This window comes from Gadus chalcogrammus, chromosome 22, assembly GCF_026213295.1.
Source record: "Gadus chalcogrammus isolate NIFS_2021 chromosome 22, NIFS_Gcha_1.0, whole genome shotgun sequence".
Lineage (NCBI taxonomy): Eukaryota > Metazoa > Chordata > Actinopteri > Gadiformes > Gadidae > Gadus > Gadus chalcogrammus.
The window spans coordinates 16,282,537-16,294,730 of NC_079433.1; the positions used below are offsets into that span (position 1 = coordinate 16,282,537).

Sequence of the window (12,194 nt, forward strand, 5' to 3'; positions counted from 1 at the left end):
GCGTGCGTACGCCTATGTGTGCGTGTATGCGGGGGAGTGCGTGCGTCAGTGCATGTGATGCATGGAATAATGCATGACAGGGCTTGTTACAGCTGCCACAGCAGCTCCAGACTGATACCCTGGTAGACGATGATTTGCAGAAAGGCCCTGAGTGCTGACATGTGACAGAGAGCATGTTAGGAGACGGAGCGCCACACAGAGCCACCGTGCCCGGCGAGCTGATGCAGGACCTCTGTCGGCTGTCCGCCCCCGTGCCAGACGAGCCCCTCTCAGCACACGCCTGGACCTTATTGGAAGCTTTATTTATACACCATACCCTATATCTATTATTCACCTTATTTAAATTATTTGGACAGCTTTTACATCCTTCCTCCGAACTTAATGACTATTCAATTTAGCTGTGTTGCTAGGGGAGGCAATTTATTGCAGAATCATTTGTGGTCTTATTTGTAGCCATTCACTCACAATAAATAAATAAGTGGTCTGAAAAAACGGTGTCCGTGACAGTCGCAGGCCTGAATCCGCCTCTTCACTTATCCCGTTCGGCCCGCTTAGCTGTCTGTCTACGTATCAGGTACAAGCTCCCTGTCCCATAGACTGAGGCAGCCGCCAGCTCCCTGTCCCATAGACTGAGGCAGCCGCCAGCTCCCTGTCCCCGTCTGCCCGTGCCCTCACTGTGCATGGAGGGAGCAGAGTGGCATCCCTCGCTTTGAGCACGTTTCTTGGAACTTGTTGACAAGACGATCACCAAGCTTTTTTTAATGGTTCTGCTGGTGATGCGAGTGCGTGCGTGTGTGTAGGTGTGTGTGTGTGTGTGTGTTTCACCAGTAGTCTGCATCGATAGAGTGCCAGTGAGTCTGTAGGGAGCCCATAGCAGCATATGAGATGCTGCTGTATATCCGGCAATGATGAGGCCTGGCCTTTACACACCTTTTCAAGTAGAGGGCAGGAGGACCTCTGTCACGACTCCCTGCTCTGTCTGCTCATCACCACGACCTCCACATTATACATCAGATAAACAAGCTGGGCTGGGACATCCTACAAGCTAATGAGACACAGCAGCAGGTAAGCAAAGAAAAAAATGGAATGTCTGTTACATTTACAAAAACTGGAAGTTCCTCTTCGGCAATCTGGCGACACAGCAAAATGTAGTTTTATAAATGTAGTCTGCAATGGGCTGATAGGATAGTTCACTGTCAATGATATTTAAAGTGAGGGACTAGCTCCCCTTCCTGCCCCATCATGATAACTGGCTTTAAGACGGGCCCTATACTGCCTGCTCCCATCCTCCCTGCCAGACACAGCGCCTTCAGACTGGCAGCTCCATTAGGTTAAAGGAAGCTGCCGCAGAAGGGAGTTAAAACAGCACAGGGCAGTCAGAGAAGGCTTTAATAATGCGGACTCCTTATAGCTCAGAAACTCTGATCCACAGGGCAAAGCCGCTACGGACGTTCAGGTCACACCAGAAGAAGAGGGGGCTGGAAAATATTTAAAGGAGGAGGACACAGACACATGTGTTGTCGTAGTTTGGAGGATCACTGCGCCATCCGCAGCTCCACTGGCTCGCTAGGCACACTGCACGGGCCCAGGAGCTTAGCATCACCACATTCACTATGTGTGTGTGTGTGTGTGTGTGAGTGTGTGCGCGTATGCGTATGCGTGTGTTTGTGGTGTGTTTGTGTGTGTGTGTGTGTGTGAGCTTAGCATCACCACACTCACTGTGTGTGTGTGTGTGTGTGTGTGTGTGTGTGTGTGTGTGTTGTGTGTGTGTGTGTGTGTGTGTGTGTGTGTGTGTGTGTGTGTGTGTGTGTGTGTGTGTGTGTGTATGTGTGCGTGCGCGTGCATGCGTGTGTGTGTATGTGTGTCTGTGCGTGTGTGTGTGAGCGTGTGTTTGCTCAGACATGCTTAAAGGCAGTAAATGTCACACGTGTGAGACGGAAGGCTGATGGCAACGGACAGCGTGGATAAAGCCGTCGCACGGGGCGGGGGATGATCCTGGAGAGCAGCGGGTCGTCAGGGTAGGGTGCGCGTACAGCGAGGTACCTGGGTGGATGTGAGGGGTGCTCCACATGGAGCAGTGATTTACCTCCCAACCAGGCCTGTGGCTGAGAGGAGAACCAGGCATGAATGTATGAGCCCGGTGCAACCACAGTCCCCTGCCTCCCATCCATGACCGGATCTACACAGCCCGCTCTAGACCCGTGATTAAACGTTGCCATGACAACAGCGATGTTTTGTCGCAAGTCTGCAAAACGTTTTATCCCTTTTCCCCTTACTCAGTAAGTTGGGTTAGTTGAGAGCCGACACATTTAATAATCGAAGATAGCTCGAAGATATAACGCGGGACGAACACCACCGTGTTGACCTCTGCGAGCTATCTCCTTGATGCTGGGGTACCCGGTAGGATGGGAACATTCACAGGGGAACATGACTGTTAAAGGTTTGGGAACCACTGTTCTAAAGAAACCCATTCAAACCCATGAGATGCTGCTTACCTCCCATCTGTAGGAGATAACCACCTGGCCCCCCCTCACACACCACTAGGATCAGGGCTGATGACATGGAGAAGGATAGAGAAGATGAACAAGCAGGTGTTCATGGGAAATGAAAGCAACAATTCCCTGTTTGTAATGGTTGCGTTTGCTGTTGGTGCACTTACAGTACTGCTTAATGCAGGCTCAATCTCATCCTGTGGGGCGCTCTGTGTGTGTGTGTGTGTGTGTGTGTGTGCTTGCGTGTGTGCGTGTGCGTGTGTGTGTGTGTGTGTGTGTGTGTGTGTGTGTGTGTGTGTGTGTGTGTGTGTGTGTGTGTGTGTGTGTGTGTGTGTGCGTGCGTGCGTGCGTGCGTGTGTGTGTGTGCTTCCTAGTATGTTTTCATTTTGTATCGTTCAATTCAAAAATGAAATTGAGTTGTTATTGTTCTGCCACGGCAGCATCATTGTGTCAGGCTTTTTGTTGAACATCATCGCCATTATATTGTGTGTGTATTGAACGCGTGCAGTAGAGTGTTAGGGTTCTCAGACATCTATGGTATAATGCCACTGTGTGTGTGCGTTCTTTTTATGTCTCAACTCATTATAATGCTATTTAATGGATTGATATTGAAGTGATTCGTCATAATGTGGAGACATTGTGGTGTCTTTGAGAAATGTTGCGAGAAGTGGCCAGACAAAGGTTTCATCAGCGAGGGTTTAGCTCGTTGAGGTTGATTCAGGACAGTCCACCTCTCTTGTGTCCTCTTAATGTGGCCACATTGTATCGCCCGCAGAACATCCCATGATGCATGATGATATCCAAGCCCCGCTGCAAACAGCAATCATGCTGTCGCCGCCGTGCCTCTCAAACGGCCCAAACCGGGCAGGACGTGAGAGCTGCTCTGCTCCCTGGTCTCCACCCACACGGCCTGGCTGAGCTCAGGGCAGAGGACCACGTCATGAGGTGCACGACTACTATGGGAAGACAAGGACAACTATATTGCCTGTGAATATTCTGCTTTATTTATTTATATATATATTTATGGTATTACATGTGGTATCCCTTGAATGTAGTAGCAAATGTCTATAAAGCACACTGAGGTGCTGTAGCCATTGAATGATATAGATTACTAAACCACCTTCATCCACAGAGACTTAGAGTGATACGTGTAACATATATACACTCATCTGCTCCCTGCTTGTTCCCGCTTTCAGCCACAAAGGTTCCTGCCGCGGGTGCCAGTTGTCCCAGCCCCGGCTACTGGAACAGCCGTGAACGTTACACCCAGACCCCCAACACCTCACCTGCCATGTCCGCCCATTAGCGTTAAACGATTCAAACCAAAAATAAATTGCAGTGTGAAATATTAATTTCTGTGTGCCGTAGAAAATAACAAATAAAGAGGGATGATAGAAGGCATGGCTTGGGGTGACGAGACAGGGACTAAATCATGTTGACTGAAATGACCCAATCCCCAACGTATACAATTTTTTTCTTTAATCAAATGACAACGGAAAGCATTTTGATTGCTCACCAGCTCTCCCCTCCCCCGACACGCGTCCACATCACACTACCCACGGGCCAGGCCAGGGATGCAAGACAGGCCACTTCTCTTCGCCTGGAGATTATGAGGAATGGAACCACCAACCCTCCGGTCCTCTTCCTCTGCCTTCCATCTTCCTCTTCCACCCATCAGACCCTACTCAGGGCACCCAGGGGAGGAGGGGTGCCCCATGCTTCACTGCGCATGTGCGTGTGTGTGTGTGTGAGTGCGCGCGCGTGTGTCTCACACACCCCAAAGACCCTTTGACCTTTAGTGAGACACCTTCGGGGCGCACTGGCTGTGCTGAAGACGCTTTGTAAAAGCTTGTCTAAGAAATAGCAACTCTAAGGGTGTGAACGTGTATAGTGTGTGTGTGTGTGTGTGTGTGTGTGTGTGTGTGTGTGTGTGTGTGTGTGTGTGTGTGTGTGTGTGTGTGTGTGTGTGTGTGTGTGTGTGTGTGTGTGTGTGTGTGGATATGTGTGACACCAGCAAAGAGACAAGGGAGAAAAAATAAAATAGGAACCAAAATACAGGAAAGAAAGAGACAGTCTGAAGGGGAGGGAGGGAAAGAGAGAGAGAGAGAGAGAGAGAGAGAGAGAGAGAGAGAGAGAGAGAGAGAGAGAGAGAGAGAGAGAGAGAGAGAGAGAGAGAGAGAGAGAGAGAGAGAACGAGAGAGAGCAAGAGAGTGTGCGAGAGAGAGAGCGAGAGAGAGAGCGAGATGGTGTTCGAGAGAGAAAATGTACGAGAGAAAGGTGACGCAACGCAGTGAGGAGCGGGAAGAAAGGCTGAATAAAAAGCGGGGGAGGCAGAAGGCTGTCTGGGAGCCACCAGTGATGGGAATACAGCGGGGCACCTAGTAACCCGTCCTGGAAGCCTGCCCTTTAGATGAAAGAGGAGCTGGGACTGACGAGATGGGATTTGATGAGAGAGAGAGAGAGAGAGAGAGAGAGAGAGAGAGAGAGAGAGAGAGAGAGAGAGAGAGAGAGAGAGAGAGAGACCTTTCACCTCTTTCTTCAGTGTGTCACGCACACAAATCTTGCAGCAATCATAGTGGTGAAATTACATTGTATGTTTTGTTTATATATACAGTATATAAATATATATATATATATATATATATATATATATTGACATGTTACAATCATGCAATATAGGATTTCGTCATGACTTTTATAGACTAAATATGGAATAAGGAAATAAGGAAAAAAACAATGACAATGCCATTGGCTACATTTACTGGGATACTTTCAATAAATGTAAATGTTTTTTCATTTTTGAATCGGAAATGAAGAAAATGACCCAAATGGCTATCATTAACTAGCTTAGCAGTCAGCTGCATTGTGCATTCAACAGCCATAGAAAATAAGCGATAAATGACTAACTTCTGTTTTTCTTTCACTACGTAAAATGAGTGCGTGCATAGATTGTTGCAAACAACATGACACAGTCACGAGTCTAATTAGTACAGAAAAACAGCGGCACACAGCAACACACATTAAGGCGTTCAACCACAACAGCCCGCAGCGCAAAACAATAGGGCTGGTGACTTCACAGTGGGCAGGCTGCCCGTGTTGAATCCTATTTTCCTTTCTCTTGTAATCCGCACAGGGTGAAGATCATAAGATGAAGCTGAAATAAAAACATGGGCCCACTCACTGCACCTGCCTTCAACCAGGAAAAGAAACCAAAGCATTCCTGATCAAGCTGGCTCCGTGGGTTCATCAGCTCTGTGCGAACGGCGTTCCTCTGACATGTGTTTAGCTCTGAGCCGTAGCTTTGCCTGTCAGATGTACAGACTTGAAGATTTTCAGGCACAACAACCGTCATGGCTCCTAAGAAAACCACCACCAAATACCGACCGAATGGGTCTTAACCTGATCTCTGCATCATGTGGCATCGAGGATTACGGAAAAGATGAAGAGGAAATCAACGAGAGGGATAGACTGGGTGCCTGGTGTTCAACAGTCATCCTCCTCTAAAGGTCATCACCACTGGAATGCTCCTACTTGCCTGTATGAAGGGTCACCATTCAATATCTCGTCCCATATCTTAATCTAGTCCTTTCATATTCGAGCTGTGTCCTCCTGATGAGCACATCCCTTAAAAACATCCGTCAAGCTGTTCATTCTGCACCTTGCCCTCACCTCTCCTCCGTGCGTGGATGTACATGTCTGTACCAGTACAGTGCTTCCCCGTGTCACTGTACAGCTGATACAGGTCTGGTACTGGGGAGTGGACCAATAACAGGACCAGTGCAGTGCTGCCCAGTGTCACTGTACGGCTGATACAGTTGTGGTACTGGGGACTGTATTGATAGTGCTACCCTGTGTCACTGTACAGCTGTTACAAGTCTGCCATTTATCGATCCCCCTTCACTGAGTCGATTATGAATACGGTGCATGATTCATATGTGTTGAATGTTAATAATTAATAATGCAGTCCAAGTTCATCAGTGGAACGTCTGTTCTGTGTCAACAGGGTAGGCTTTAAGTCGTTTATGATGAACATGCATTATCCTTGTCCCACCTGAATTATGTGTGTTTTTTTGTGTGTTTTTCAGTGTGTTTTTCAGTGTGTTTGTGTGTGTGCGTGTCTGTGTGTGTGTGTGTGTGTGTGTGTGTGTGTGTGTGTGTGTGTGTGTGTGTGTGTGTGTGTGTGTGTGTGTGTGTGTGTGTGTGTGTGTCTGTGTCTGTGTGTCTGTGTGTGTGTGTGTGTGTGTGTGTTTCATGAGTGTGTGTGTGTGTGTGTGTGTGTGTGTGTGTGTGTGTGTGTGTGTGTGTGTGTGTGTGTGTGTGTCTGTGTGTGTGTGTGTGTGTGTGTCTGTGTCTGTGTCTGTGTGTGTCTGTGTGTGTCTGTGTGTCCGCGTGCAGGTCAATGTGTTTGCTTTTGTGCCCATGGTGTTCAGTGATTTGCAAGTGTATTCAATAAGTGTGTGTATAGATGGAGAATAAAAAACGAAAAAAGAGATGTAGAGACAGACAGACGTAGACAGAGACGGAGAGAGATGGAGATATAGAGAGCAGGAGAGAGAGAGAGAGAGAGAGAGAGAGAGAGAGAGAGAGAGAGAGAGAGAGACAGTGTGGTGCCCTGTGGCGATGGGGCGCTCACCGTATCAGGGCAGTCGTGTCACTGAGCAGGGAGAAGCACGCCACATTAATCCCTTGCTCTCCAAGGGGCCACCACAATCGGGCTGTTGATAACCGACCCGCATCCCTCTCTCTGTCTCTCTCTCTCTCTCTCTCTCTCTCTCTCTGTCTCTCTCTCTCGCTCTCTCTCGCTCTCTCTCTCTCTCTCTCTCTCTCGCTCTCTCTCTCTCTCTCTCTCTCTCTCTCTCTCTCTCTCTCTCTCTCTCTCTCTCTCTCTCTCTCTCTCTCTCTCTCTCTCCCTCTCTCTCTTTATCTCTGTCTCTCTCTCTCTTTCTGTCTCTCTCCCTTTCTCTCTCTCTATTTCTGTCTCTCTCTCTTTAGCCCGGAGGAAACCATGACTTATTTTTTAACCATAGCCCCCCCTCCCCCAGCTTGTTAATTTGTTTGTCTGTTTGTTTGTTTGACTGTTTGTTTGTGTGATACTGCCGGTCGTCCTTTAAGTGGGGAGAATACTTGCTGTTAACAAAGTCATCTGTGAGTCAGTCCAAACATCTGGAGGAGCTGCACACAACCTGTTATACAGTGATAAAAACAAATTCCTCTTAGGCTCAACTGCGAGAGCACGGCATTAACACTAACCATGGTTAGGGGTTTGACTCTTAGGGAGTCCACCCTAAGAGAAGGATGTATGCACGCACGCTTTGCCTCAAGCATCCACCAAATAGGAACCGTATTTATCTAAATCAAGCTAGTGATTTACCTCCAGGGCATCTTGAATACTAAACACTGGAAAGAGTCCCAGACTGGGAGGAAGTTCCACCTGCCTGCTACAACGGGCTGCTGTTCCAGCAAGGCCTGCCAGACTCCTCGTGTTGTTGTTGTTGTTGTGACTGATGAATTATTCAAATCAGGGTTCAGTCCGGGTTGTTCCTGGGTATCGGAACACAGAAGGGGAAATGGGATTCCCTGCTTGAGGTTGAAAAGCTTCAACAGTCCTCCGGTGAACCGTTGAGCGGGTTAGGCTGCGGGCGTGCGGAGGCAGCATGACGTGGTGAGCCCGTTTACAGTGGGAGTCCACAGAGAAAGATGGAGAGGAAGGGAATGAGTAAGAGTGAGAGCAAGATAGAGAGAGAGAGAGAGAGAGAGAGAGAGAGAGAGAGAGAGAGAGAGAGAGAGAGAGAGAGAGAGAGAGAGAGAGAGAGAGAGGGTGAGAGAAGGGTTTTTTTTTTGTGAGAGAGAGAACGTGGTCGTTGACGTCCCCGACAAACCCGTTGATCATATTGGTCACAGGGCTGACAGCATTGTTTGCTTTGTTATTATCATTAGTTACAGTTATACGAGTCTGCGTGTGGAAGCAGTGCCTCATTTTTTTTTCTTCAATCTGGGGGGAAAAGCGCTGACGACGGATAGATGGGGCAGACAGAGAGAGAGCGAGGCGGAGACAGAGAGCGAGAGCGAGAGCGAGAGATGGATGAATAGATGGACGCCGCCCGGGCTGTCACTGGAGGATAATAAAGAGCTGTCATCCCGGGTCTGGCTGGGCTCTGCCGCCGGGGGGCTGGTTTCTCCAAAGAGCTCCTGCTGACAGGGGCCCAGTGGGGGAGGGGCCCCGCCCACCCGCCCAGCGCCAGGAGCATGTGGCCCTGTGCAAACCGGCGCTAGCAGCACCGCTGTAAACAAGCCGCAGCAGCCAGGGAGCCCAACCCAGCGCTGCTCTGGTTATTAAGCGCCACGTTCCCAGCATGCAGTGCTGCGATGAGGTTCATTATAAAGAATGGATTTGAAGCAATGGTTTTACAGCCGCACCAATAATAGCAGCTAATCTCTGCAACTCTCCGTGACTAATGATCCAAACTGCGCTTGTTTGCTCCTCATTGTGCTCCTCAAACCCCCGAAAAAGAAATAAATACATTAGGAAAGATATATGTATCAAAACCAGCATCGAAATCAATTCATTGTAGCGATAAACAGCAATAATGCCTAAGGTTAATTCTAACTTTTTTTAATGATGTGTGTGTGTGTGTGTGTGTGTGTGTGTGTGTGTGTGTGTGTGTGTGTGTGTGTGTGTGTGTGTGTGTGTGTGTGTGCGTGCGTGCGTGCGTGCGTGCGTGCGTGCGTGCGTGCGTGCGTGCGTGCGTGCGTGCGTGCGTGCGTGCGTGCGTGCGTGCGTGCGTGCGTGCGTGCGTGCGTGCGTGCGTGCGTGCGTGCGTGCGTGCGTGCGTGCGTGCGTGCGTGCGTGCGTGCGTGCGTGCGTGCGTGCGTGTGTGTGTGTGTGTGTGAGTGAGAGAATGTGAAGGGGTGGGTGATGGGCAAGGAACATTAGGCTGACACACACAGCACACCCACACACACACACACAGACACACACACACACACACCAACACACCCACACACCCACACACACACACAGACACACACCAACACACCCACACACCCACAGACACACACACAGACACACACACAGACACACACACACACACACATCAACACACCCACCCACCCACACACACACACAGACACCCTCACACCCACCCACACACACACACAGACACCCTCACACCCACCCACCCACACACACACTCCCCATCGTCATTCTGCACCATCTCCTCCTGGCCGATGCTAATTGGTGTAAACAGACCAGATGGGGTGCAGCAGCACCTAGGGGAGGGCTTTATGGAGGTGATGGGTGGGGGTGGGGGGAGCCCCCCTATATATGTGGAAGAATAGCAGAGCACGTGGCTGAAGGTGTTAATTAGAGCAACCACAGTGGAGTTGCCATATATAGCCTCATATAGCGCCTGGTGAGAACCGCTCACGCAGGGTGTGTGTGTGTGTGTGTGTGTGTGTGTGTGTGTGTGTGTGTGTGTGTGTGTGTGTGTGTGTGTGTGTGTGTGTGTGTGTGTGTGTGTGTGTGTGTGTGTGTGTGTGCGAGCGTTCATGCGTGTGTGTGTGTGTGTGTGTGTGTGTGTGTGTGTGTGTGTGTGTGTGTGTGTGTGTGTGTGTGTGTGTGTGTGTGCGTGTGAGTTTGTGTGTGTATGCATGAGTGTGTGTGAGGAGTGTATAGACGTGCACTAATATCAACACCCAGACCAGGTTTGGATTTGATGACGCCAAGTCAATATGAGTCGTATAATAGATCTATACAAATATGCAATTTAAAGTCGACACTTACAGGTATGAGTAATATGAGTTATTACAATTGGTTTTGCTTCAAATGTGTGATTGCCATGCATAAGCATGTTAAATTGCTGTAAAGGAGGACTATTGATTATGTGTCTGTATGCTTTGTGTGCTTTAATGCCCTAGCATAATATTGGTTATATGCATCAGCTGCTGGGTTTAGTGCTTACAATTGGTATCCCTGGTGTTATATATCAATAGAGGCTGAGGATTAAGGAGGGTCATTAACACACACAGTCACTGTCTCCTTTCACAGGATTCACGCTCATTCATACATTTTGAACAATTGCTGTAAAACGTGTAAATCTACAAGCTGATGTTTTATTATTTCTGGCAGATGTGTTGGGCTCCCTCCTATAAGAAAGATTTCCAGCAGACTCGGCCGGGGTCGGGCCAATCACAGCCCTCTACCTAATATCGGGCGCGGTTGAATGGATGACTGTAGAGTAAGGCGGCCAATGGGAGCCCGGTTGAGGCCTTTTCATAAACAACCAAGATGGCCACCTCTGATGAGTCACAAGGTAGGCTAGTAGAATGCAGCACCGGGGTCAAATCAATACCTCCAATAGGTACAATAGACCCCTTTCCCCGAGGTGCCATCGTGGGACAAACACAGATGCTGCTCGTAACACTAATTACAGGTCCTTTTAGGAGCCAGGGCACGGCAGTAGACTGGACTTAGGAAGCTCTACGTGATAAGAACATGGAGACAGAAACAAGGAACTGACAAACTGACAGAACACAGGTGAACCCAATGAATAATTAATGAAGGTGACAAAAATGACACTCACAACACAAAGCAAGAAGTGGTAATGAGGAAGGAAGTAACGCTTACGCAGCCAGCTCAGCTCAGGAACCAGGCTACGAAAGTCAGGAACAAGGCCAAGTATTTAGCCTCATCACTCAGCAGAGGTATTTTAAAGAGACTTAAGAAACAACTTAAAGGTCCAGTATTTAATAGTGAAGTAGCATCTAGTGGTGAGGTTCCAGATTGTAACCAACTGAATACCCCCGCCCCCACAACCCTCCTTTTCCAATGACCGTGGTGGCCTCTACTAGCCTGTATTGTGTAAGGTGTCCTGTAGTGGTCTGTATTGTGTCAGGTGTCCTGTACTGACCTGTATTGTGTCAGTGTACTGTACTGGCCTGTATGCAAGGTGTCCTGTACGGGCCTGTATTGTGTCAGGTGTCCTGTACGGGCCTGTATGTAAGGTGTCCTGTACTGGCCTGTATTGTGTAAGGTGTCCTGTAGTTGTCTGTATTGTGTCAGGTGTCCTGTACTGGCCTGTATTGTGCAAGATGTCTCTAAATGTAAAGCTATAGGTCCTATGACGTTGAATGTGATTGTTTTTCCCAAGTCAATAAAACCCACATTCCATTGTGTGAAATATAAGATTCATTCAAATCACACAAAGGTTGATATTTATGCATTTTTAGCCCCCGATTAAATCAGTTTAACCAATCAGAGTGGGGTACCTTTGTCTCCGTGGACCCTGTACGTGTCGTAGGACATGGCATGGTAACCGTTGACGTTTCTCACGCACAGTCCTCTTACTGCATCCATAGTGGTAAACTAAGTTCACAGGTCTATAATTATCAATCTTTTCTGTCCGTTCTGTGCTACAGTAGAAACGTGTGCAGTGCGTTTCCCGTGGAAGAGGACCCCGCTCCTCATATGAAGGCTCAAACTAAGGTAACGACAACGCAGGATTCTCATTCTCATGGGATTATACACTAATTTAAACATACTTATTATGTTCCATTTCTGCCATGTCCGTTGTACTAGATACCACCCAGTTCCACACACCGGATCTTCAAGCATTTTTATTTTTGTGGACCCAGTATTCATTACTTATTATTGCTGAGCCTTGCTATATCGACCTGGTCCCGTTTTTAACATATTGGAAACGC

General features: G+C 48.5%; 1 protein-coding gene across 1 annotated transcript in view; it reads right to left on the minus strand.

Annotated features, from left to right (window-relative positions):
* Positions 1-11,847, minus strand: part of thsd7aa (thrombospondin, type I, domain containing 7Aa) — an 87,710-nt gene extending 75,863 nt beyond the window's left edge. Inside the window, exon 1 of the mRNA XM_056583503.1 lies at positions 11,760-11,847. Coding sequence (XP_056439478.1) covers positions 11,760-11,847 — 88 coding nt within the window. The remainder of the gene's footprint in view (positions 1-11,759) is intronic.
* Positions 11,848-12,194: the final 347 nt, after the last annotated feature.